General features: G+C 51.6%; 5 protein-coding genes across 6 annotated transcripts; 2 read left to right on the top strand and 3 right to left on the bottom strand.

Moving 5' to 3' along the window:
* Positions 1-312: 312 nt before the first annotated feature.
* Wdr83os (WD repeat domain 83 opposite strand) lies at positions 313-1,848 on the bottom strand. The gene is made up of 4 exons (XM_075976759.1): positions 1,559-1,848; positions 1,341-1,446; positions 747-844; positions 313-677 (listed from the first exon to the last, which is right to left on the bottom strand). The coding sequence occupies exons 1-4, from the start codon at positions 1,606-1,608 to the stop codon at positions 611-613; spliced, it is 321 nt and encodes a 106-aa protein (XP_075832874.1). The 5' UTR covers positions 1,609-1,848; the 3' UTR covers positions 313-610.
* A 32-nt stretch (positions 1,849-1,880) lies between these two features.
* Wdr83 (WD repeat domain 83) lies at positions 1,881-9,454 on the top strand. The gene is made up of 9 exons (XM_075976758.1): positions 1,881-2,103; positions 2,184-2,304; positions 2,388-2,493; positions 2,750-2,798; positions 2,881-3,007; positions 6,420-6,487; positions 6,801-6,909; positions 6,994-7,108; positions 9,145-9,454. The coding sequence occupies exons 1-9, from the start codon at positions 2,001-2,003 to the stop codon at positions 9,292-9,294; spliced, it is 948 nt and encodes a 315-aa protein (XP_075832873.1). The 5' UTR covers positions 1,881-2,000; the 3' UTR covers positions 9,295-9,454.
* On the bottom strand, positions 9,344-14,098 carry Dhps (deoxyhypusine synthase). 2 transcript variants are annotated; one of them, XM_075976756.1, is made up of 9 exons: positions 13,780-14,098; positions 13,199-13,363; positions 12,604-12,725; positions 12,426-12,522; positions 12,260-12,346; positions 11,690-11,795; positions 11,509-11,612; positions 9,634-9,759; positions 9,344-9,559 (listed from the first exon to the last, which is right to left on the bottom strand). In XM_075976756.1, the coding sequence occupies exons 1-9, from the start codon at positions 13,984-13,986 to the stop codon at positions 9,464-9,466; spliced, it is 1,110 nt and encodes a 369-aa protein (XP_075832871.1). In that variant the 5' UTR covers positions 13,987-14,098; the 3' UTR covers positions 9,344-9,463. The 2 variants fall into 2 exon arrangements, with proteins under 2 accessions (XP_075832871.1, XP_075832872.1); XM_075976757.1 differs by lacking the exon at positions 9,344-9,559 and having other exon boundaries at positions 9,632-9,759; positions 11,509-11,589.
* A 2,835-nt stretch (positions 14,099-16,933) lies between these two features.
* Positions 16,934-17,447, top strand: Gng14 (G protein subunit gamma 14). Its single transcript, XM_075976760.1, has 2 exons — positions 16,934-17,163; positions 17,258-17,447. Exons 1-2 carry the CDS (start codon positions 17,071-17,073, stop codon positions 17,381-17,383), a joined length of 219 nt encoding a protein of 72 aa, XP_075832875.1. The 5' UTR covers positions 16,934-17,070; the 3' UTR covers positions 17,384-17,447.
* Positions 17,448-17,855: 408 nt separating this feature from the next.
* Fbxw9 (F-box and WD repeat domain containing 9) lies at positions 17,856-24,040 on the bottom strand. The gene is made up of 10 exons (XM_075976755.1): positions 23,562-24,040; positions 21,595-21,734; positions 21,389-21,517; positions 20,427-20,539; positions 20,251-20,342; positions 18,994-19,142; positions 18,794-18,907; positions 18,601-18,690; positions 18,458-18,523; positions 17,856-18,378 (listed from the first exon to the last, which is right to left on the bottom strand). The coding sequence occupies exons 1-10, from the start codon at positions 23,968-23,970 to the stop codon at positions 18,304-18,306; spliced, it is 1,377 nt and encodes a 458-aa protein (XP_075832870.1). The 5' UTR covers positions 23,971-24,040; the 3' UTR covers positions 17,856-18,303.
* Positions 24,041-24,316: the final 276 nt, after the last annotated feature.

Genomic DNA, 24,316 nt, shown 5'->3' with positions numbered 1-24,316 from the left:
TACTGAACCTGTGTAGGATGTATAACACCATAAAGTTCATGTCCAGCACCTCAAAATAAACAAGTCGATAAACAAATAAATAACCAAACAAAAACGAAAACCAAAGCCAGGATTAGTTAGGTTGGCAGGGCCAACAGTCACCCAAATGTGGAAGTAACTGTCTTGCCCCTGATGCCTAAGACATGAGACTTGTGAAATATGAATGTTAACTCGTTTAAAAAATCTCGGGGGGGGGGGGGGGGGACACACACACAGGACAGTCTTCGCTGGGCAGAGCACCCCAGGAACAAAAGAGAAGTAATACAAGTCAGCCAGAGTGGAAAACTTTATATCAACCAGTTTCAACAAGAAAACAAGTGAATACTTTTAGAAACATGAACAGGGTTTCCCATAACAGTGGCCAGGGAAGGGATGGTAAAAGGGAAGTCTGTGGGTTACCCCTTTGTCAAAGCAAAAGCAGGACCCAAAGAAAGGGCCAACTTCCCTCCATTACGCTGGGAGACCAGAGACAACACTCAGTTGAAAACAGCTGCTAAGGGTAGGTTGGAAACAGCCAAAGGCTAGGCCAGAAGGTGAGCAGGAGTCCAGGATCCAAGCCCTACAGGTGACATCACCACGGGGGCGTCATGGGCTGAGGATTCTGCAGATAGGACATCACCACAGCAGAGATTGAGAGCCTGAGACAGAAAAGAGGTGTCAGCTCCAGAGCAGGCATGGTACCCCATCCCCTCACTCAGGGTCCTTACATGAAGCTACTCATCATCTGCTTGGTGTCCTCCGAGCTCCGGGAGTTGGCAAAGCTGATAAAGGAACAGTAGACGGCAACCCAAGCACACCACTTCAGCTGAAGAAAGGTGGGTGGGGACACTGATCAATGAGAAGTATGTCAAGAAGCCCCCACAACCCAGATTCTCAGAAAGTAGGAGCCACCTGCAGCTTGGACCTTGTCCCCAGGAAGTACCTCAATACCTACCCTTCAGAGCTGCTTGCTGACCCTGGTGTGTGTGTGTGTGTGTGTGTGTGTGTGTGTGTGTGTGTGTGTGTGTGTGTGTGTGTTGTATCTCTGACCCCACCACATTCCCACAAGCTAAGGACCCAGCCCTTTTTCCATAGTCCTCTGCAAATTGCCTCAAACTAAAGCCCACCCTCAAACCCGCTCAGTTACGTACTCAATCCCAACTTCCCCTTTGTTGGAGGCGTCACCAGAGCTCCGCTCACCGCAGGCCACAGCCCCCATCCCCTCCTCTAGCACCCGCCAAGAGGACTCGCCTCTTTCTGAACCCGCCCCCAGGCCTCATTCTCTGGAGGAGCGACACCCAGGTAAATTCAACCCCGCCCACCTTAAGCATGAGGCCGCACATGCTAAAGATCATGCCGAGGAGATTCATGTAGTCCGGCGTCGGGTCGTCCAAAGCTGGGTTGCACTCGCTCGGCGGAGGCTTATACCTGCGACATGTTCAAGGGTCAGGAGCGATCAAGTCCCATCAGGGCTGACAACTTGGCCTGGACCCACGGCCACAACCAGAGATGCCTTGCCATGACTTGCTGAACTGCTCACCTCAGCACTTTGTTGGGTCTCCGTGGGTCGGACATATTGTTGGTGGACATTGCGAACTGAAGACCACGCCGTGCCTCTTTCACTGCTAGACCAGCAGCTTCCGGTGTGAGAATGAAGGGTTGCTTTTAGAGAGTAACACCAGTAGCCTAGCGCTTCCGCTCCCAGGCCCAGGGCAGCTCTCAGCCCGAGAATGGAGAACAAGAAAAGGCCAGAATCGTTCATGAAAAGTAGGCAGTATGGAAAAAACTGAAAGGAATCTTCAGTATTCCCAACACTGTCATTAACGCGATGAAAATCTGAACACGGAAGTGCCAGGCAGGAAATAGATCCTGGGGGAACAATAATAAGGTTACACCCGACCAAGGGCTTTTGAAAGCCTGGAAGCAAGGCAGTCTCAATACAGACAGCAGCAATGCGGGTAACAGTCTAATGCGTTTGAAATATGGCTTTTCCTGAACCAAAGCCACGGGCCCCGGAGCTGCCGCAAAAACGGTTGAAGACCCTGGACTGTGGCCAGGGCGCGGTGCGAGCCGTGCGATTTAATGGTAAGCGTCCTCGCCTTCATCCTGGGCCTCCCGCCTCCTGAGGCCCGGAGGTCCCGTAACCCCCTCCTGCTGCTCCTCAGTGGATGGCAACTACTGCCTGACGTGTGGCAGCGATAAAACCCTAAAGCTGTGGAACCCGCTGCGTGGGACGCTGCTGCGGACGTATAGTGGCCATGGCTACGAAGTGCTGGATGCAGCCGGGTGAGTCCGGGGCCAGACTAGGATAAGGAGTGCAGAGGCTAGGATCCTAAGTGGATATTGACCTTCCCTTTCCTGCCCTCCAGTTCCTTTGACAACAGCCATCTCTGCTCTGGTGGTGGAGACAAGACGGTGGTGCTGTGGGATGTGGCAACTGGGCAGGTCGTGCGCAAATTTCGGGGTCACGCTGGAGTGAGTACAAGCCAGAAGACCCTCATTAACGTGTGCGTTGTGGAGATCCATATTAGTGCCTAGGTGGTTCCGAGGAAGATCCTTCCATGACAGTCTTCCCCGTGTGCCCATCACCTACATCCATGCAGTTTCCCCAAGGTCTTTTCACCCTTCTTACCAATAGCGTGTGTCCTTGATCTAACGTGCACCTGGAGTCTCCCCTTTATCCCAATCTTCCAAACACCCCTCCTCTAAAGTAGTAATTCCTGTTTCCCAGAAGGTGAACACCGTTCAGTTTAACGAAGAGGCCACAGTCATCCTGTCTGGTGAGTCTAGGGCCTAGACAGCAAGAAACCAGTTGCTGTCCAGAGGCTCAAACCTGACCTCACCTTTATGTTGGCTTTATAGGTTCTATCGATTCCAGTATCCGATGCTGGGACTGCCGTTCTCGGAAGCCTGAGCCAGTGCAGACGCTAGATGAAGCCAGAGATGGCATATCCAGTGTAAAGGTGTCAGACCACGAGATCCTGGCAGGGTGAGTCGGTCCAGGAGCTTACTCCTGCCCTGGTGTCACTGGAGATCATAGTGGACACTGTGTTTTTGAGACAGGGTCTTTTTTTTTTTTTTGGTTTTTTCGAGACAGGGTTTCTCTGTGGTTTTGGAGCCTGTCCTGGAACTAGCTCTTGTAGACCAGGCTGGGAGACAGGGTCTTATGTAACCTGGGGTGGCCTTCAGTTTCTAACCCTCTTGCCTTCACCTCCCAAGTGCTGAAATGATGAGAGTGAGCCATGACACATGGTGGCACAGCCCTGTGATACAGGCACTCAGGAGGCAGAAGCATTCGGATCTCTGAGTTTGCGGCCAGCCTAGTTTACATAGTTGAATTCCAGGATGGCCAAGGCTATGTGGAAAAAAATCCTTTTTTTAAAAACAAAACCAACAGCAAAAACCCACCATGCTGAACCACAGCCTAGATCTGTTTTGTTTTTGAGACAGGGTCATTCTGTCCTGGAACTCACTATATAGACCAGGCAATGCTCCCAGCCCCTGCCTCCTGAGCGCTGCACCTCAAAGCCTGGTCCAGCTCTGATAATTTCATTCTGTAAATCAAAATAAGTAGCCCAAAACCATGGGGGATGAAGAGATAGGGCCATAGTTAAAAGCACTGGCTGCTCTTCCAAAAAAAAAACCTAGGTTCGGTTCCCACCACCTATGATGACTTACAACTCTCTGTAACTTAGGTTCCAGAGGATCTACTACCCTTTTCTAGCCTGTGTAGGCACCAGCACACACATAGCACACAAACATATATGCAGACAAAGCACAGATACACACAAGAAACTTAAACAATAGTGTATGCGCATCTGTATGGGGGAGTGATATGTGCTGGGGGTATCAGCAGGTCAGAGGCATTAAGGTCCTCTAGAGCTGGGGTCACAGGGAGTTATGAGCTACCTGATGTGCCCCACTCGGCTTTTTGCTTTTTCGTTGTTTTTTGAGACAGAGTTTCTATGTAGCCCTGGCTGGCCTGGAACTCACTCTGTAGACCAGGCTGGCCTGGAACTCATAGAGATCCACCTGCCTCTGCCTCTGCCTCCCCTCCCGAGTGTGAGATTAAAGGCGTGCACCACCACCGCCTTGGCTTTTAAGTTGAGTGTGTGAGCATGCGTGTGTGCCTGCGCACAGGCATGTGTGAAGGTCAGAAGACAAAGAGTCAGTTCTCTCCTTCAGTGTGTTGAGGCAGGATCTTTCTTGCTGTTTCTACCATACTGTGTACTCCAGGCTAGCTGGCCCTTGACTTTCCAAGAAGATTCTTCTGTCTCACCTCCCATTTCCCCAATAAGAGTGCTGGAATTTTAGATGCCCACTACCGTGTCCAGCTATTATGTGGGTTCCAGAGATCAAACTCAGATCATCAGTCTTGCTTTTTCCCCTGCTGAGCCCTCTCCCCAGCCTAAAGAGATCACTTAACTTCAGTTTGGTGATATAGAACTTTGTTGTGGGTGACTCCACATTGTGCCAGTGCACACTTTAGTAGGCTACGCCTGGTTGGCTACTTCCACCTTCCACTTCCACCACTGCTGTCACCTACTCTCTCCATCTCCCTTGTTCAGCACAGGCTGCTTACTGGGAGAACTGTGCAGGCTCTTCCAGTCAAAGAGCTACAGTTCCCAGTACTACTGCCTAGCAGGACAGTCAATAAATGTAGCCGTGGGGCCTGGAAGGATTGTTCAGTGGTTTAGGGCACTTGTTGCTCTTGCAGAAAACCAGTTTGATTTCCCACATCTACATAGTGGCACACATCCAGCTGAAACTCCAGTTCTAGGCAATCTGACAGCCTATTTTGCCCTCAACAGCAAACCAGACACACATGGTGCACATACATACATGCATGCAGACAAAATATTCATACATATGAGATAAAAATAATCAAAAAAATTCATAAAAATATAAATAAATGCAACCATGAGCCAGGCATGGTGACACATGCCTTTAATCCCAGTACTTAGGACGTAGAGACAGGTAGATTTCCGAGTTCCAGCTCAATCTGTTCTACATAACAAGTTCTAGGCCAGCCAGGGCTTCACAAAGACAAAAGTTACTAAGTGCGAACTGTGGCAGGTGTGGGGACATCCACCTCCCCAGCAGTGAAGAGGAGGGCAGGGGACCAAGAGTTAAATGCCAGCCTACCTAGAGCTGAGCAGTGGTGGCTCACACCTTTGATCCCAGCACTAGGAGGAAGAGGCAGGTAGACCTCTGACACCAGCCTGGTCTACAGAACAAATTCCAGGACAGTCAGGCCTACAGAGAAACCCTTCCTCAAAAACCAAATAACTGAATGAATGAATGAATGAATGCAGAAATGCGACTGATCTAATTGCAGCAAGAACACGAAGTCATGAGACAGCAGCTTTAGGTGGCAGAAGTGGTAAGATTGTTCATAGTAAAGGCCTGGAACGAGCAACCATGGGTGGGTAAGAGCCATCTAGTGGCAAGCCGGAGGGAGAGCAAGCACATGTCCCAAGATGATGAATACGTGCAACAGGCGGGAGAGGCTGAAGGAATGGAAGGAACTGGGTCCAAAGGGCTGCAGGAGGCATTTGAACATTTATTTTTCTGAGAGTAGTGAAAAGCCATGTTTCTTTGAGGGAAATACTGGCATGAAGTGGCTGTGCTCTGAAAGTTTCCCCAGTGAGCCAGGTGTGGTAGGACACCTGTACTCCATGAGTTCAAGGACAGCCTTAGCACAGTGAAAGGAGACCATCCAGGCCTGAGTTCCTGTCTCAGAAGGGATGAAAGCTGCTTAGTGGGTTTCGGCACTAAGGATGGAAGATTACCAGCAAACCCTTCATCCGTGTAAGAATAGGATGGTAGTGGAGCAGGAGGGGTGGAGTCACCCCGAGAACAGTGCTTTGGTAACTGTAGTAGGCTGATTTCAGGACCTCCCAGGGAGAGCACATTTTAAGCTGTCCAGCCCTCTATAAAATAGCTTGCAGAGTCTGCACACTCTGATACGTGATTCTGGTTTGTGTGTTTGCTGTGCTAGGATGGAACACAAGGCCTTGTGTGTGACATGAAGCCAGCCTGGACTACAGAGTGAGTTCCAGGACATCCAGGGCTTTACAGAGAAACTCTGTCTTGAGAAAACAGATAATGATAACCTTATAAAATATAGTTCTGCAGTTGGTCAAATGTGCAGATGTAGAACCCAGAAACAGGTAGGGTTGACTACTGTGCCAGTCAGGAACTGGAAAGCTCTGAGGATTTGGAAAAGAGGGCATGGTTTTTGAGTGGGACCAAGTTGTCCCCTGGACCTGAGTCACAAAGCAGAAGAGCACCTTTTCTTTACTCACACTTTCCTAGATGCCCAGGAATGCGTAGGGGCACAGGCTGCCCCTGGAGTAGAAGACTGCAGTGCTTCAGGCTGGATCTACCTTTTTTTGCAGCTCCGTGGACGGCCGAGTGAGGCGCTATGACCTAAGAATGGGGCAGCTCTTCTCAGACTACGTGGGCAGTGAGTGTGGCCCTGGGTCCCAGTGGGACAGTCAAGACAGAAGATGGGGCAGGGGGGCTGGAGAGATGGCTCAGCGGTTAAGAGCATTGCCTGCTCTTCCAAAGGTCCTGAGTTCAATTCCCAGCAACCACATGGTGGCTCACAACCATCTGTAATGAGGTCTGGTGCCCTCTCCTGGCCTGCAGGGATACACACAGACAGACTGAACATTGTATATTGTATATATAATAAATAAATAAATATTTTAAAAAAAAAAAAAAGATGGGGCAGGCAAGAGTACCCGGATTCACCTGCCTGTCACACTTTCTCCCAGGCCCCATCACCTGTACCTGCTTCAGCCGCGACGGGCAGTGCATTTTGATATCCAGTCTGGACTCTACTTTGCGGCTTCTAGATAAAGACACAGGGGAGCTGCTGGGCGAGTGAGTCTCCACGGTTGGCCTCCCCCTCCCCATCCTTCTGAGGCTAAGAGGAACAAGCCTGATTGTACCCACCCTCACTGCTAGGTATGTTGGCCATAAGAACCAGCAGTACAAGCTGGACTGCTGCCTGAGTGAACGTGACACACATGTGGTCAGCTGCTCTGAGGATGGGAAGGTGTTCTTCTGGGACCTGGTAGAGGTAAGCCTTCCCCTTTGACTCCTTGCCAGGGCATCAGCTGTGTGTTTACCTCAACCACTCCCAGGCCTAAAAAGAACAATGTTGGGTATTTGAGCTGGGACCTGTGGGAGGTGGGTAGAGGTGGGAGTGTGTCTGACTCTGATTCATCCTGCCTCAGCCTCCCAAGCTGGAACTAGAAGGAAAAGCAGGAAGCATATTTTAAGAAGGGAAACAGCATATGCTAAAGGACCTGGAGAAGGTGCTGGCTGTAGCTGGTTCCAGGTCAGACAGGGCTGTAAATGCGAAGAGCGAGGAGCCAGTGCCAGCCACTGATTCTGGGTTTACATCACCCAGAAACCCTGATCTGCATATGGGTTCCATATGGCTTTAAACCCCAGATCCTGACATGCCCCAGGTGGGAGATGGACCATTGGCTTAGTGAGGTCAAGGTTCTAGGGCCTCCAGGAAGGAGGTATCAGTGCTGGGGCCAGCCAACAGAATTAGGCTCGGTAAAAGGACTGGAAAAAATAGGAGATCCTTGAGACCAGCTCTTGCTTTGGGAACTAAGGATGGTCTGTCAACTCTCCTGAAGAAAATTCACCTTGAAATGCACACAAAAAGATATTGTTAGCCGGGCAGTGGTGGCGCACGCCTTTAATCCCAGCACTTGGGAGGTAGAGGCAGGCGGATCTCTGTGAGTTCGAGACCAGCCTGGTCTACAAGAGCTAGTTCCAGGACAGGCTCCAAAGCCACAGAAAAACCCTGTCTCGGAAAAAAAAAAAAAAAAAGATATTGTTAAGGTAACTACGGGGTGGCGAGGGAAACAACAATCGCTGGGTCTGCCAAGTAGACCTGTTAGTACCCAGAGTATCAGGGAACCGTGAAACTCAGAACAAGACATGCCTGAAGCAAGTGGTGGCTACGAGAGCAGAACAGGTGCCTCGAGTCTAAGGACAGTGCCGAGCGTCCCCTGAAAGGAAACTGAAGGCTGGGCATGTAGTACGTGTGTAATCCCAGCAAGTGGGGCGGCTATGACAGGAAAACACTGAGTTCCAAGCCTATTATCTCAGCACTGTATTGCAAATAAAGAAGGGTTTGCTGAGCCAGGCAGTGGTGGCACACGCCCTAAATCCCAGCACTCTGGAGCCATAGGCAGATGGATCTCATGAGTTCAAGATCAGCCTGGTCTACAAAGTGAGTTCTAGGACAGCCAAAGCTGTTAAACAGAGAAACCCTGGGGGGGGGGGGGGCAGTTTGCTGCAAATTTGAGGTCAGCCTGGATTATAGAACCCTTTGTAAAAAAAAAAAAATAGTAATAACAATTTTGTCTTGTTTTGGTTTTTCGAGACAGGGTTTCTCAGTAGCTATAGAGCCAGTCCTGGAACTCGCTCTGTAGACCAACTAGCCTCGAACTCACAAAGATCTGCTTGCCTCTGCCTCCCAAGGGCTAGGATTAAAGGTGTGTGCCACCATTGCCCAGCAAAAAAAGAAAAAAAAATTAAAAAGGAAGGTAAGTGAGACTTCCAAGATAATTAGCACTTGGAGGTGGAGTTTGGCCAGATGACATCTGTACTGTTTTGTTTTTCAAGAACGGGTTTCTCTGTGTAGCCCTGGCTGTCCTGGAACTAGCTCTGTAGACCAGGCTGGCCTCAAACTCATGAGATCCACCTGCCTATGCCTCCTGAGTGTTGGGATTAAAAGGCATGCATCATCACCCATCTGACATCTGCGGTGTTTGAGAAGCCACTAGAGGCTGGTGGTGGAACAGTGTTAAGCACTTGCCTAGCATGTGCAAGCCTCAAATCCCTAGCACCCCCCAAGGTACCAGGAACACTCAGACTAGCAAGAAACAGTAAGGTGGGGGTCACAAGGCCAGGGCCTTTCTATGTCCAAGGTTAGAAGCCTCCAGGATTAAGGGTGTGGCTCAGTGGCAAGATTTGCCTGGCATTCTCAGCACCACCAAAAGAAGTCAGGGAAAAGGTGACTGAGGACTTCAGGCTAGGTCTCAAGGAGACAGCCTGATCACTAGTAATTGTTTCCCAACATTCATTCCTTAGGGTGCCCTGGCACTGGCCCTGCCCGTGGGTTCTAGTGTGGTACAATCATTGGCTTACCATCCCACGGAACCCTGCCTGCTGACAGCCATGGGGGGCAGCATCCAATACTGGCGAGAAGAGACCTATGAGGCAGAGGGTGGAGCAGGCTGAAGCTTGGGGATCTGACACCAAGCCAAAGGACCCAGACCAACTCACAAGACCTAACAAAGACCATTTATTCTGAAGACGCTGCTGATCAAGGAGTAGGTGGGCCCAGGGAGGGGCTGGTGTATAAAGTTAATAAAGGAATAGCAAATACCCCCAATCTTCACCAATCTTCTTAGTCCTCATTCTTCTCAGTTGTGAAGGCATCTGCCTTTTGGGCAAAAGTCTTAGCGACCAGCAGGGGGAAGACCAGAGAAGCATCAGCATAGACCTGCAGAGAAGCTGTGTGAGCCATGGAACCTATGGCCATAGCCCATAGACTCACCCTAGGCAGCCAGCTTCTACCTTTACTGGCTGAGCATCCATCCGGATCTTGCCCCAAGAGACAGCCTCATCTGGCCGGGCTCCTGAGTCTGAACCATCAAACTCCTGGGCTGTGTTGATGTAGACAGCATAGTCAGCCCCATTCCGCTGTGGGCAGAGGAGAACCTGGTCAGAAGCCAGAGCCAGGGAGAAGGCTGGGGTATGACACAGGAAGGCTTTGAGAGCTTCTAAGAAAGGCCATCTTGCCGGGCGGTGGTGGCGCATGCCTTTAATCCCAGCACTCGGGAGGCAGAGGCAGGTGGATCTCTGTGAGTTTGAGGCCAGCCGGGTCTACAAGAGATAGTTCCAGGACAGACTCCAAAACCACAGAGAAACCCTGTCTCGAAAAACAAAAAAACAAAAGGGCCATCTTCAGTGCCTGAAGTGACTGTGCAGGTTTCCAACACAACCACCTCTACATACAAGCTCTTCCTCCATAAGCTAAAATGTACCACTTCTGAGACCCATGTGACAAGTCAGTTAGCTACAGGCAAAGTAAGAATACTGTCTGTACAGGGCTGGAGAGATGGCTCAGCAAGTAGGGCATTTCATGCTCTGACAGAGGACCTGAATTCAATTCCCATATTCATGTTTGGTGGCTCACAACCATATGTAAGTCAGCTCCAGATGATCCAGTCCCTCCTGAGGACTCCCGTGGGCACCTACACTTTACTCAGAGGTGCACATAGGCACACATGTATCACATAATTAAAAATAAAACCATCTTTAAAAATAGCGTATGAGGGCTGGAGAGATGGCTCAGAGGTTAAGAGCACTGACTGCTCTACCAGAGGTCCTGAGTTCAATTCCCAGCAACCACATGGTGGCTCACAGCCATCTATAATGAAATCTGGTGTGGTGTATACATAATAAATAAATAAATCTTTAAAAAAAAATAGCGTATGAAATTACCTTCAAACTATATTCATTCACATTTAAATTCTGGACATGATTTCCTTCTAGGTTTCTGCCCCAAAATATGTATGTAAATATCTCAAATTTTAAATATAAAAAAAACAAAACACTAATCCAACACACTGGTGTTACCAAGCATTTTAGTTAAGGACATTCGAGCCAGCTGTACTGACATGGGCTTGTGGTTCCAGCTACTCGGCAGGGCAAGGCAAGAGGATCCTTGATCCAGGGAGTCAAGACCAGCCTGGGCAACAAGGAGGCCAGTCTCAAAGAACACAGAGGACTGCCGAGTTGTAGCCAACACCCTATGCTCAGCAGTAGTTCCTGCTGCAACCAACCATATGAGCAAAGCAAACCTGTTCCCGCACTGCTCTGCCTCAGACCCAGAGGTCTCTGCAAGCTCCCGAGTCCTGGCGTCACCAGCCTCACAGGACAGGGTTCAAAATCCTCCACAGGCCCTGCTAGTTCTGCGGTGTAACCTCCAGGTCTTCACTGCTCCACTATCAGCTGCTCCTTGGCTACTTCAGGTGCCTCAGGGCCTTTGCACTGGCTAGTCACCCAATGGGAATGTTCTTCCCATAGCATAAGGCCTGTGGGGGGCACCTCTAAAAAATGTCTGCTCACGGTCACATTTCCCAGAAGCCTTTTCCAACCCTCCCTTTATTAAACAGCATTCTTTTCACATTATAGTATTCTAGGATAGTCCTGAACTGTGTACAGGCTATCTCCCTGCCTCAGTCTACCAAGTAGCTGGGAACAGTCACCTTGCCTGACTGATAGCACTTATGTCCTTACAATTATTGCCATATAACATGCATGTCACTTCTTGCTGACTGACTGCCTCACTCCAACCTAACTGCACAGAGGAAGGATTCCGACCCATCTAGTCCACTGCTGTAGTCCACGCCTGGCACGCTGTATGCCAAGGGCCACCCCACTCACCATGAGGTTAGCATTGGCGATGTGGTGCTTCACCATACCTCCACCCAGGATGATCATGCCGGAGCGCTTGGCGAAAATGGCCTGCATGTTGATGAGTCGTAGGTCTGAGAGGGAGGGCTGAGGTCAGGCACTGGCCTCAGTTCACCCTCCTCCCTCTTCTCCCAGGGCCCGAGCACCTCACCTTCAACGATGTCCAAAACTAAGCCTGGGTTTTTGTAGGAATGGAAGAAGATCATGTCACCCAGTGAGCCATCTGTGAGCGCAGGGCTCAGCACAGGAATGTGGTTCTGGTGTGAAGACAGGACCAGTCAGCAGCTACAGCTCAGAGCCCAGAAAAACTCTGGTCCCCAACCCAGTGGCATCCTCCCTCCCTGAACAGGCTGCTTATTTCTCTGGTGGACATGAGGCAGATAAGAGGAAAACCATGCACACCTCTAAGTAGGTGTCTGGCACACTGAGCCACTTGGTTCACCATTTTCCAGACTCTTGAGTGCTACTGTCTCTAAGAGCATGGTACCCTGGTTCAGGCCCCACTGAGTTCTTAAGCACTACAGCTAAGGAGCCCCAATAGTGTAGGGCATAGCTAGGAAATAGAGCCCTTCATTCAAAAGATGACCTAGCCTCTCGGGGTTTGACACGCCTCATCTAAGTCTGGGAAAACTAAGAATAATTACAGAGACTCCCTGGTAGATGCAAAGACAAAACAAGTCAGCACATGCCAAAGCCTAGGGATTCGTCCCCACCAACCCACCTTATAAGCCCAATAATACACAGACTCTGGGTTGTTGATCTCCTTGCCAAGTCGGGAGATCATCTTGGAAGGTGTCCACTTCACACCCTAAAGGAAGAACATCAGTATTAGCCCGGACATCTTCTGACTCCACTAACCAGGTCCTCCTGAACCCTTCCAGCCCTACCTCTGTGTTCTGTTCCAGCACCATCTGGTCCAGAATGGGCATGAGCCAGTCCTCAAACTTGCAGTAATTATCGTTTGGCACCAGCAGGTTCCCAATCCTGGGGATGGGAGGCACATGGGCATCAGTCACCAAGACCCTCGGCCCAGGTCCCCTGCCCCACCGCTACTCGGGGCCCCACCTGTTGATACCATTCTCCCGGAGCTCCTTCCCACTGAGGCTGAACTCGCCAAGGTAAGTGGGTGCCAGGCACTTGATGATATCTTCTTCCACGCCTCCAGCAGTCGTCACCAACACATCCACCTACAGGCACAGAAAACAAGGCTCGCCTCCTTCTTAGCCGCACTCCTGACATCAGCCCGTACTCATCCCGACACAAGCGTGCAACAAAACAGCGCAAGCCTGTTCCTCTGCTTAAAGCAGACCTGTAGCCAGAAAATGTGGCACACTCCTGTGATCCCAGCACTCAGGAGGCTAAGGAATAAGAACTGCCAGCATGTTCAAAAACAAAAACCCATCTCCTCGCATCCTTTTTTGAAATTACTTTTTCTTTTTATGTGTACCAGTGTTTTGCATACATCCCTGGAAATGGAGTTACAGACATCTATGAACCACCACATGGGTGCTGGGAACCAAACCCAGGTCTTCCACAAGAGCAGCAAATACTCTTAACTTCTGAGCCTCTTCAGAACCTTCTTCATGTCTCTTAAATGAACAGCAGTTTTATTATCCACTTGCCCAGGGAGGTTGAGACCACAGACCTAACATCGACCCACCATGTTGTGCTGCACGAGGTAGCGAATGGTCTCCCGGATGCCCGAACTGATGAGGTTGGATGTGTAGCCCAAGAAAATGGTGCAGCCAGTGAGTGGGCGGCGGCTCTGCGTCAGATCTTCGTGATGGTCTTCATCTTCTGGTAGCGGCTCCAGCTTCTTCTCAATCTGCGCATGGGGGCACCGCAAAGTTGCACTGACTCCGACCCTCAGTCGAGGAACCCCAGGTGGACTGGACTCCAGAGTCTGACTGTACTCAGGAATACTGGGACTATTTCGAAACGAAAACACAACCCCTGCGCGGACCCTACTCCCCGCTTTCCCGGTTCAGGTCTGTCACTTAGGGTTTGTCCCCTTTTAGGAATCACACAGCATCTTCTTTTCAAGCCCCCTTCCACTGCGAGAGCTACTCCAAGGCTCTCCCGACCTTAAGCTCTCCTACAATGTCCTTCTTTTAACCCCAAGCTCCCCCCATCCCAGACTGCCAATTTACCAGGACTCCGCCCCGCCCAGCCACTCATACGCGGATCCGCGTGGCGCGGTCCCGCCCTCCCGTCCCGCTTCGGGGCCGCCCTGCGCCTCACCATGGCGTTGACTTGCTGCACCGCGCGTCCAAAGTTGGTAGCCTGGAAGCCGGTGGTGCCGAAGGCCTCCAGAAGTGCCTGGTAATCTACGCCGCGGTTGAAGTCGTAACCTTGCACCTTGGCGCTCTCAGGCGGCAAGGCCGAGCTGTGCTTGAGCACGGCGGCCAGCGCCGCGGCGGGCGCCGCCCCCTGCGAGGTCGCCTCCATGCGCCCGCGGCCGCTCTCGGGTCACAGCCGCCCGGGTGCTGGGAAGCGCAGAATTTCTCCGCGTGGTCGGCCTGAGCCCAGGAAATGGGACTCGAGAGCCCGGGGTGGAGGAGGGCGGGGTTGGAACCGGAAGCTATTTAGTCACATGACCCAGGATAGCGCCTGCAGTCCTGGTAGCAGCCATTTTACTCCTGTGTTCCGTACACCGGCGCCGGGAGCCTTTTTTCCTGTCGTCTAACTCAGCTTCAAGCGGATGAAAGTGCCTAGTTTGAAAGTTGTCTGTCCAAATATTCCTGCCCCCTGTGAGCGAGATGATTGTTCCTAAGATAGAGCCCTTGAACAGGATTTAGGGCATCAGGCAAACTTAGTTGCAGCCTCTTGTCAAATAGAATAGTGATTCCTTTTGGTGTCTCCCACAGTCTCCACAAACTTCCTTGACTCCTCAGATGTCACCTTCCACTGGATCATGGGCCTCTTATGGGAGGCAAGGATGACTGCCATCTTTTTACTCCAAGAAGCACCTATTAATATTAATTCTACAATTTGTGTAGTCTGCACTAAATAGTGCTCTCTGCTCTAAACAAACAAGACCTCTGCTCTCCTCATGTCCATAGTCTGAACGATGAAACAGAAAACTGATTAAGCCAAGCTCGGGGTACACACCAGCCTGCAGTCAGAAGGTGGAAGCCGGAGAATCTCAAGTTTCAGGCCAGCCTGAACTATAGAGACCCTGTCTCAACAAAAGGGGATGGTATGGCGAGGGAAATCACTGCCAGTGAAGCCCTTGCTTTGCAAGAGTGTGGATTAGATGTGTGTTTTCAATTCCAATTCCCAGAACCCAAATTTAAAAAGATAGAAAAAATGTCTGAGAGGGCAGTGGCAGTAATTCCAGCCCTGGAGAAGTAGACAGGGTTGCGGGATGGCTCGGGCTCAGTGACCAAAGGCATAGGGTAAAAGGAACGAGTCTCAGACTCCAGTAAATTATCTTCTGACCTCCATCCGCAAGCATGCCGTGCATGCACATGCTCATACATGCACAAAATAAAAGGTTAGGGGCCAGGTGGATGTGTCCTGAGGAATGATATCCGAGGTTGTGCTCTGGCCGACAGCACACACAAACAACCTCAGATGTTAATGCTCAGATAAACAGAGGCCCTGGTGATTTGCATGCAGAGGAAAGAGCAGGTGAGGACACAGCAAGAAGCTGACCCAGACCGTGACTTGCTGGCTACCCGAGTTCAGTCCCCAGGACCAACATGGTAGAAGAAAATGGACTCCAAAAAGCTGTCCTGTGACCTCCACATGCACCTCCCTTCCCCCAACACACACAAAATACTTCTGTGATAGTCTCACCATGTAACTCTGACTGGCCAGGAACTTACCATGTAGACCTGGTTGGCCTCAACTCACAGAGACCAGCCTGCTTCTACCTCCTGAGTGCTGGGACAATGAAGGCAATTTTAAAATAATTTTTAAAGAGAAGTTGATGAAACAGTTTCTAGAGACACCAGAAGCAGCACTCTGACCGCCAGCTACCGAGTCAGCAATTCCCGTTGTTTATCCAGTTCAGTCCACGGCATTTGTTATAGCAGCTCAAGGCTAAGACACTGCTGAGTGAATGAACGAAGGAAGGAATCAGCACAGCAGTGTCAGGGTGATCCCTGAGGGATAAGGGGCAAGAATACGAGGCTGGGTGTGGCAGGAGTATCTACAGTCCCAGCTACTCAAGGGGATGAGGCAGAGGAAGCCTAGGAGAGAAAAATGATAGGTAGCCCGCCCATCTGGATGACAATGATGGTGTCAATCATATAAATAACAAGAGAAGACGGACAGCAGCACCCTGTGGACCGTGCAGAGGAGGAGTTTACTGCAAGAGCTGCAAAGCAGGTGGAGAGCAGTTTCTTGATTTTCTTCCAGGGTCCTTCTATGGCCCAGGCTGCTTTCTAGCTCCTGGCTCCAAGTAAGCAATCTTCCCACCTCAGCCCTAGAGTAGCTTGGAATATACGTGGTGCCAGCCACCCCGACCCCCGATTGTTTTTGTTTGAGATGGGGTCTTACTATGTAGCCCAAGCCAGCCTCCTGAGTGGCAGGATCACAGGCGTGCACCACCATGCCCAAAACAGCCAGGGCAGGGGAGGGAAGAGCTGGCAAAGGACATGGAGACTATCTGGTGTAGGCAGTGAGTCAGGGGAAGACAGGTGGCATGGACAAGAGCAGGAACCAGACAGAACTTCACTTAGAGGTTGATATGGCTAGGAGGTGGTGGTGCGCACCTTTAAGCCCAGGAAGGCAGGGCAAGTGGATCTCTGAGTTCAAGGCCAGCCTGGTCTACAGAGTGGGTTCCAGGGTGGCCAGGACTACACAGAGAAGTCCTGTCTCAAAAAAAAAATGAAAATACAAACAAAAACAAAAGGCTGATCTGATGGTACCTGAGGCAGTTAGATATGGAGGGATAAAGGCCTTGGAGATGGGTGTCTGAGCAGCTGGGATGCAGATCTGGGGATGAACATGTTAAGAGATATAACACAAGAGTGATGTCATGCGTGAAGGCAAGGTCAGCCTGGGCTCAAAACCCCATCAAAATAATAAAAAAAATTTAAATGGGGTGGGGAAGTTATTAAAAAGACAGTTTGGAGTTCGGGTACACAGAGCCTGCAGGAGGTGGCAGAGCAGGGAGGGAGGTCTGCTGGGAAGCGCACAGATATTCAGCAAGTCAGAGTCCCACATCCTTCGGGCCTGCAACCAAGCTGCCCAGTCCCCCAGGGGATCCAAGAAACATGTGACACCAAAGCAGCCACTGGGCCTCCTGGGGAACGGACCCCTTCTGTCACAGCAGCTGCTGCTGCTGTTGCTGGTGACATTTCACTGGGTCCTGACTTCAAAGTCTCTGCAGGGACTGGGAAGGTGGGGGGTTGAAGTATTGAGGCCAGTATTGAGAGAGCCAGAGTGGGGTAGCCGAGGCTGGAGCAGGCAGCCGAGCCTGTTCGGGAGTCTTCAGCTGAGGTAGCTGAACGTGGGGGACCCAGGAGGAGCTGCAGAAGCTTGGAAGCTCAGGCTTGCAGAGCTCTGCTCACCTTCTCCCAGATGTCCAGCAAGGTGGCCACTGGCAGCGACATCGGACAGGCCCGCCGGGCAGTGGAGCAGCTGCGGATGGAGGCAGGCATCAACCGCATAAAGGTGAGGGTTGGGCAGGCGTGCAGTGGGCACAGCTGGGCAAGGGAGCAAGTGCACACCCAGATGTGCAGATGTGGCTGACGTGGTTGGTTTGCAGGTGTCTAAGGCAGCCACAGACCTGCTGCAGTTCTGCACGGAGCAGGCCAAGAGCGACCCCTTCCTTGTGGGCATCCCCGCTGCCACCAACCCCTTCAAGGAAAAGAAGCCCTGTGCTATCCTATGAACCCACGATAATGCTACCCCTATGACCCTGGATACCACAGGAAGGCCTCAATAAACATGACTACTCCTGTATTACAACTTGTGTGTGCTGCTGTGGGAGGCTGAGGGGTACCACAGCTTTTGGGGATCAGTGCACACCTCTGAGGCTTCCTTCTATGCCCATGTCCATAGTCACAGCCATACATACCTGCGTGCCTAGAGCCCTGCATGAAGAGACCTGCACTGTGGCCCTGTGCCACATACCTACAGGGTGACGGGGTAGGTGTCTGTCTGCTTCCTCCACACAGACCTATCCTGGGAATTTGAGTCAGAGTCTGCATGCCACACAGCCCACACTCACCTCACTAAGCTATGTCAGACCAAGTGCCCGTGGTCCTCGAGTGCACACACACAGAGCAGGAGGCGCCCCAGCCCTCACATGCTACCCTTCCCCCTCATCACAGATGCGTGGTCACAGAAAGCTCACACTCCGGTTCCCAACAGTTGCACAGTAGGTCATTTATTCCTTCTTCACTCTCCTGTGGGAAAGAGGCACCCAACCTAACAAAACAGGGATCACCCAGGGTGGCGGTGCACCCATTATCCCAACACTTGGAGACTGAAGCAGGAGGACCAGGCATTCAAGGCTTGCCTCAAATACATAGTAAGTGTGAGGCCAGCCTGGATTCCATGGAGACTGCCTCAACAAATAAAACAAAACAACCAGGGGTAGAAGGTAGGGAATAGCCCCCTGGGTGGCTAAAACTAGAATGTCACCTCCACAGGCATAGGCGTGGGCCCAGCCCTAGGGCTTCTTGTGCCCCAGGCCTGTGGAGCAGGGCAGAAGCAGCACCAATTGCAGGAAGGTTCTCCAGAGCTGAGGCCTAGGGCAGCCTCAGCAGGCAGTGTATACCAACATCCATCGCAGCCACATCCAGCTGTTTAGGCCAGCAGCCTCCAGACCTCCAGTGACAGGCCACCAGAGGCAGCCACCACCATGTTGCCCTCAGCACAGATCTGGGGAGCAGTGGCAGTGGAATTAGGGGATGGCGTGGGCTCTTGGCAGGTCAACAGGCTATATGGGGCAGGACCTTACCCCATTCAATACATTGTGGTGGCTTCTGGTACAGATGGTCCTAGGTGGGTCTGTGGGCACGTGAACCTGGGAAGGGTAAGGGGCAGAGGTCAGGATATGTGCCCTGGCCAGCGCTGGGGGTCTGCATGGGTCAGTGTCCTCACCCGAATGGTCTTGTCAGTAGATGTTGTATACAAAGTCCCCAGCGAGTGCTTGATCCCTGTGATCTGAGACTGGTGACCCACATCAAAGGACTAGGGAAGAAAGGATGGGTGACACTCAGGCAGAGTTTCCCCATGGTTAGCCCTCTACACACAAGGAGTCACCGGGGAGGTACAGACAGGAGTCCTAGCTGACCCGGACAAGCTGGAAGCAACCATCTCGGTTGGCGAAGACGTGCAGCAGGCCCTGGTTGTCACCCGCCCAGAGCTGGGGCTCCTGGTAGGACATGCAGAGCAGATAGGAGTCCAGCTGTGGGAAGGACAAGGCATAGAGCAGCTCAGGAATGACGAGCTGGGCTACAGTCCTCCTCAGAATCACTGGGAAGGGCAACCCACCTGCAGCCGCTGCAGGACTCTGTTGGCTCGGCGATCAAATACCACAAGACTGTGGTCCTCACTGCCTGAGATGATATGCCTGTCATCTGCCAGCACCGCTAGCACAGCACTCGAATGCAGCCTCCGGCTCTTCACCAGAGCCAAGCCAGCTGGAGTGGGAATACGGGCCCGGGGAGGATGGAGGGTATCAGAGACCCAGGCCCACCTGGGGATCTGGGCTACCGTCTCACCTAGGAAAACTTCCGATGGCTGAGCTTCTCACCTGGTCACTCCTCTCCCCTCCTACCCCATCTGGATCCAGGACCCACAGGCTTTTGTCCTCTCTTGGTCCCTACCTCCACGCCACCTTCCCTTCCTACCCCACCAGTATCTCCCAACACATAGCCAAGCACTTCACTCCACCCAAACCTAAGTCCATCTCAGGATCCCTTCAGTCTAATGGAGTAAGATGACTCAGTCATGGCTGGAGTGGGGCTAGAGCTCAGCAGCTAAGCAATAGCCTAAGCACAGGCAATGGCTTCCATCCCAGGATGGGGGAAGGGGCCGATTAATCATCAGCCAGGCCTCATGGTGCAATCCTGTAATTCCAGCTACTCAGGAGCCCACAGGCTGAGACAGGAAGCTGAATATAGGTGGAGGCCAGCCTAAGATACAGAGTGAGTTTGAGGGTAGCCTGGGCAACACAGTGAGAGTCTATCTCAAAATGAGCAAAGTGAAAGGGACAAAGCCTCTGTCTAGCATGCGGGAGGCACCAGGTTCAGTCTCCGCAAGGGGAACAGCGTAGACAGAAGCACAGGAAAGACTCGCAGTGCAGACAGGCTTATGTCATCCACCAGTGTTCTCTGATCACGTGATTCAATGTTTGAATTTTTGAGACTCCTTTTCTATCTTACATATATAGGTGTTTTGCCTACATGTATCTGTGCACGGCATGCATACATTGCCCGCGGAGGCCAGAAGAAGGCAATGGATCCTCTTAAATTGGAATTACAGGTGGTTGCTAGCTACCATGTGGGTGCCTCCCAACCCAATCCAAGTCCTCTGGAAAAGCAGCCAGTGCTCTTAATTGCTGAGCCATCTCTCCAGCCCCTGCCCCCCAACCCAACCTCAGTGTTCTTTCCTGTTATTTTGTTTCTGAGCCAGGTTCTCACTGTGTAGCCCTAATTGGCCTGGAACTTACTGTGTGGACCACACTGGTCTTGAACTCACAAAGATCTGCTTCCCTTTGCCTTACAAGCATAGGAATTGGAATCTCACCTCTGGGATCATAGGTGGTCACCTTCTTGTCATAGGTACCAGTCACGAGGATGTCAGGTTGGTAGGAGAGGCACAGCACTGCCGCCTTGCCCCTGGGGACACACGGCACACAAGGCTGGGTGATGGCTTGGGCAGGGCCCTACCCACCCAGGCCCCCTGCCCAGGCCCCCTCACACTTGATCTCGCCAAACTGCTGCCCATCAGCCGCCATGTCCCACAGCTTCACAGTGCTGTCCCAAGAGCCGGAGCACACACGGTGGTCCTGTGCTGCTAGCGACCACACCCAGCCCTGTGGGAGCAGGCACAACAGTCACACAAGACAACTCGCTTTAGGAGCTGTGTAACAGCTCGTGTCTCCTCCTCCCCAGAACCCAAGAGGAAGTCTGGACCTTCCTGCTTTTGCAGAGAAGGATCCAAGAGATGAACAGATTCACTCAAAGCCAAACAGCTTTTCCTCTCTCATGCCGACTTCCACCGACACTTCAGTAACACACATAACTCCCACTCCTCCACAAATGACAAAAAGGGGGTCAGAAGGAGGAGGGACAACTGAAGAATACAGTAAATCCCAATGTGTGGGAGTAGGGTCTGCTCTGCTGCTTGTCAAAGCTTGGGGACAAGAACACATCCCAGTGAGCCGGGCGGTGGTGGCGCACGCCTTTAATCCCAGCACTCGGGAGGCAGAGGCAGGCGGATCTCTGTGAGTTCGAGACCAGCCTGGTCTACAAGAGCTAGTTCCGGGACAGGCTCCAAAACCACAGAGAAACCCTGTCTCGAAAAACCAAAAAAAAAAAAAAAGAACACATCCCAGCGGTATCCACAGAGACCACTCCCTCTCTTTGTGCTAGACTAGAACCCAGAGCCTCAACACAATCTAAGCATGGGCTCTATCACTGAGCGACACTCTCGCAGTTTCCAATAGCTCGTTTTTGTTCTTCTGCTCTTTGAAACAGTCTTAACTCTACAGTTCAGGCTGGCCTGGAACTCATTATGTAGCACAGGCTAGCTTCAAAATCAGAACAATCCTCTGCCTTTAGCTCCCTGAGAGTGTTGCTAATATAGGCCTGAGCCATCAAGGTCTACGTCAAGGCCTTCAGAAGCCCTCCCAGCCTCTTTCATGCCCCCCGAGACTGCTCACCTTGTGTGTGCTATTGCCCTGGGTGCCCAAGGCCTTCACCAGAACTCGATTAGGCTCCTTCCCTAGATGTCGTAGGTCCCACAGGTTGACGTTGCGATCTCGGGAGCCTGACAAACACAGTGCCCCACCCTGGAAGGAGAGCATGGAGCTGGTGTTGAGGTTCCCCAACCTTTCCCTTGCCGAGCCTCCCATCTAGCCCCCCTCACCTGGAGCAGCAACACTGCATCAATGGAAGCAAAGTGCCCATCAGCTAGGCAGAAGTACTCGGCTCTCTGTCCATCCTCGGCCCAGCGGGCCAGGTGCTGTTCCAGCTCGATGCAGGCGGCTGGCCAGTCAAAGTCCTCCTCTGTGGGGTACCACAAGCAGGAGAGTCAGTGGGCATCAGCTGAGAGAGTCCAGCCCTGGCTGCCAGGGAGCCCAACCTTCACCAGACCTGGATAAAACATCACCCCCCACCCTAAGCAGGCACAGACTCTGGCCTTGCTTCAGGATTTCTGACCACCCATCTCCCATGCAGGACCAGGAATACTCCCAACGCTAAGAAACCGAAATTACACTTTCCAACCTTCATCTCACAACCCAGGTGACAACTGTCCCACCCTCAGTCCTCTCTAGGGCCTCACGACTAACCAAGCATTCTGGCCTTAGCCCCTAACCCAGACCTAAGGACACAGTTCTTAAATTTCTTTTTTTTCCAGTTATTTTAATAACTTGATGTCAATAATTCTTTTTTAAATTTATTTATTTTTATTGCAAATTTCCACCTCCTTCCCTCCTCCCACTTCCCTCCCCTCCCCCTACTCCCCCTCCTACTCCCCCTAGAGCTTTGTGGGGGCCAAATCTGTTTGGATGCTCACCTTCCTGGACCTGGGGGAAACAGGGAGGACCTTGGACTTCCTATAGGGTAGGGAACCCTGACTGCCCCTTAAATTTCTAACTGTAAACCAGGAAGTCACAAGACACAGAAGCCAACGAAAGTAAAGTGTGGCTTGGTAGTCGAGAACTTACCTAGGAAGCACAGGGCCTTGGCTTTATCCCTAGTCATTCCCCCTCCCTCCCAAGACAAAATCTAAACCCCAGGTCACCCATTCAATCATTTGGATGAGGTTCAAGCACATTTTTTTTATCAAAAAACATGTTTGGAAAACATGTTTATCAAAAAGCTGTTTGGAAATCTGACTGGGGGTTGGAGGTCAATTCCTAGGGGTTGGAAGTCAATTCCCTAACCCAGAAGTCTGCAGAATCAAACTCTTCCAGGTCAGGGGAATCAACTATTCAGCTTTCCATGTCTGTCTCAAGAGCCTAAGGATCCAGGAACATCAGGATTTACAATATCTCAAAGTCGTGCTGAGAATGTAAACTGTGGTAAAATAACGCATTTGCCCAGCACACCCAAAGTTCTGGGTTCCATACGTACAACCTTAAAAAAGCAAAACAACAAAAACTCAAAAAGATCAACTTCGAGTTTTCTTTTCCTCCACAGACCAATGAACTCAAGGGCAGAATGAATAACACCTGCTCTGCAAAAGGGACAGCTAGCTCCGAGGATCGGGAGGACGAGGGAACCCTGGGCTACATAAAAACCTGTCTCAAAATAAATAAAAAATAAATAAAACAGAAGAGATGACAGGCTAGACCCAGGTATCAACGATTGCTGGTATCAGTGATCCCAGCTCCTAAGTCCCAAGGCTAGTTCAGGTTTAGGAGTCTAGAGATACAGAACCTCTGCTTCGCCTATCCTGGATCAACACTCCAGTGGTCAGCGGCTTTGTTAAGGCAGTTGCCGATTCTGTATCCAGAGCCTGAGGACTTTTTTGGACCTATTTTCACTCCAGGTACAATCTAAAAAGTCCTAGAGCTATCCACATCAGGGACTATCACATCAGAGCTATCCACACTAGGGACCTTAGTGCTAACAAAGCCCAAACCGGGGAAATCTCTGAATTGTAAGTTTAGAGATCCCAGGTTCAGAGCTCTGCCTGAGGAAGTCAAGTATCTGCCTTGTGGTCGATTAAGGATTAGGCAACACCTAGAAATTTCCTTTGCCTCCAGTCAGAGCTGGGACAACCTGGAAGCCTGCTCCAGAAGCAGTATGCACCCGCAGACCAGGTACCTCTCTCTTTTGCTCAAGCCTGACCTGGGCAGAAGTTCCTGTTCCCCCGGGTGTGCGTACCTTCCACCACTGGGTAGGGTGCGCGTACGCGGCGCTGAGCGCGTAGCCTCCAGGTGACATGATCACGCACAAGGTCGTTGAGTGCTTGGCACACGCACGGCAGGACGTGGAGCACGACCCGTGCATCCAGGTAGGCGCAGATCTCCAGCAGCAGCTCCGGGGGAAGGCTCAGTAGGCCCGGCAGGCGCACGGCCGGGACTCTGGGGGCAGCCTTTCGCTCCGGCGCGCCCAGGGACGCGGAGAGCGTGGACTTCAGCGACGAGCGCCGCGGGGTCAGGCCAGGTTTGGGTGGGGTGAGAACACGGGCTACATAGGCCTCAGCCTGAGCGTCAGGGTCCGGGTCTGGCTCGGGGTCCGACTCATCGTCACAGGAGCGAGGATCCCCACACCGCCCCGAGGGAAGCTCCATGGCGACCGGGTGGGTGCGGCTGCCCCAGGTTTAGCTATTACTGGGCCGCGTCCTGTTTCCTAGGCAGCGCAAGATCATTTCCGGCGTTTTTAGATGACGTCAGAAACCACTGGCCGCGAGTTACTAGCGAATAAACCTGATGTTTAAACCGCAAGCTGGTCGCTTTTTTTTAAACCATTCGCGACTGACATTTCAAAGGAAGTTTTTTTTTTGGTTTTGTTTTTAAGGATTCATTTTTACTTTTATGTGTTTGGGATCCCTTGAAGCTAGAGTTAAGGGCAGCATTCGCCTGGTGTGGGTGCTGGAAACACCCACTTTGTTTTAGACATGGTTTCACCACGTGTAA

This window comes from Microtus pennsylvanicus, chromosome 6 (genome assembly GCF_037038515.1).
Source record: "Microtus pennsylvanicus isolate mMicPen1 chromosome 6, mMicPen1.hap1, whole genome shotgun sequence".
Taxonomy (NCBI): Eukaryota; Metazoa; Chordata; class Mammalia; order Rodentia; family Cricetidae; genus Microtus; species Microtus pennsylvanicus.
The sequence above is the reverse complement of the archived record's forward strand: the minus strand, read 5'-3'. Positions and strand labels throughout refer to the sequence as shown.

Bases quoted from the DNA above. Each gene is read 5' to 3' on its own strand.
- Wdr83os (XM_075976759.1), bottom strand. From the start codon at position 1,608: ATGTCCACCAACAATATGTCCGACCCACGGAGACCCAACAAAGTGCTG. The intron at 845-1,340 runs GTGGGCGGGGTT...ACCTTTCTTCAG, and splicing joins TGTGCGGCCTCATGCTTAAG to CTGAAGTGGTGTGCTTGGGT. The intron at 678-746 runs GTAAGGACCCTG...TTTCTGTCTCAG, and splicing joins CAGATGATGAGTAGCTTCAT to GCTCTCAATCTCTGCTGTGG.
- Gng14 (XM_075976760.1), top strand. From the start codon at position 17,071: ATGTCCAGCAAGGTGGCCACTGGCAGCGACATCGGACAGGCCCGCCGG. The intron at 17,164-17,257 runs GTGAGGGTTGGG...GTTGGTTTGCAG, and splicing joins CAGGCATCAACCGCATAAAG to GTGTCTAAGGCAGCCACAGA.
- Fbxw9 (XM_075976755.1), bottom strand. From the start codon at position 23,970: ATGGAGCTTCCCTCGGGGCGGTGTGGGGATCCTCGCTCCTGTGACGAT. The intron at 20,540-21,388 runs GTGAGCAGTCTC...CTGCTCCCACAG, and splicing joins AGGGCAATAGCACACACAAG to GGCTGGGTGTGGTCGCTAGC. The intron at 18,691-18,793 runs GTCAGCTAGGAC...TTTCTTCCCTAG, and splicing joins GTTGCTTCCAGCTTGTCCGG to TCCTTTGATGTGGGTCACCA.
- Wdr83 (XM_075976758.1), top strand. From the start codon at position 2,001: ATGGCTTTTCCTGAACCAAAGCCACGGGCCCCGGAGCTGCCGCAAAAA. The intron at 6,488-6,800 runs GTGAGTGTGGCC...ACTTTCTCCCAG, and splicing joins CTTCTCAGACTACGTGGGCA to GCCCCATCACCTGTACCTGC. The intron at 7,109-9,144 runs GTAAGCCTTCCC...TTCATTCCTTAG, and splicing joins TCTTCTGGGACCTGGTAGAG to GGTGCCCTGGCACTGGCCCT.
- Dhps (XM_075976756.1), bottom strand. From the start codon at position 13,986: ATGGAGGCGACCTCGCAGGGGGCGGCGCCCGCCGCGGCGCTGGCCGCC. The intron at 12,726-13,198 runs GTGGGTCGATGT...CTGTGCCTGTAG, and splicing joins ACCTCGTGCAGCACAACATG to GTGGATGTGTTGGTGACGAC. The intron at 11,613-11,689 runs GTGAGGTGCTCG...CCTCCCTCTCAG, and splicing joins AGTTTTGGACATCGTTGAAG to ACCTACGACTCATCAACATG.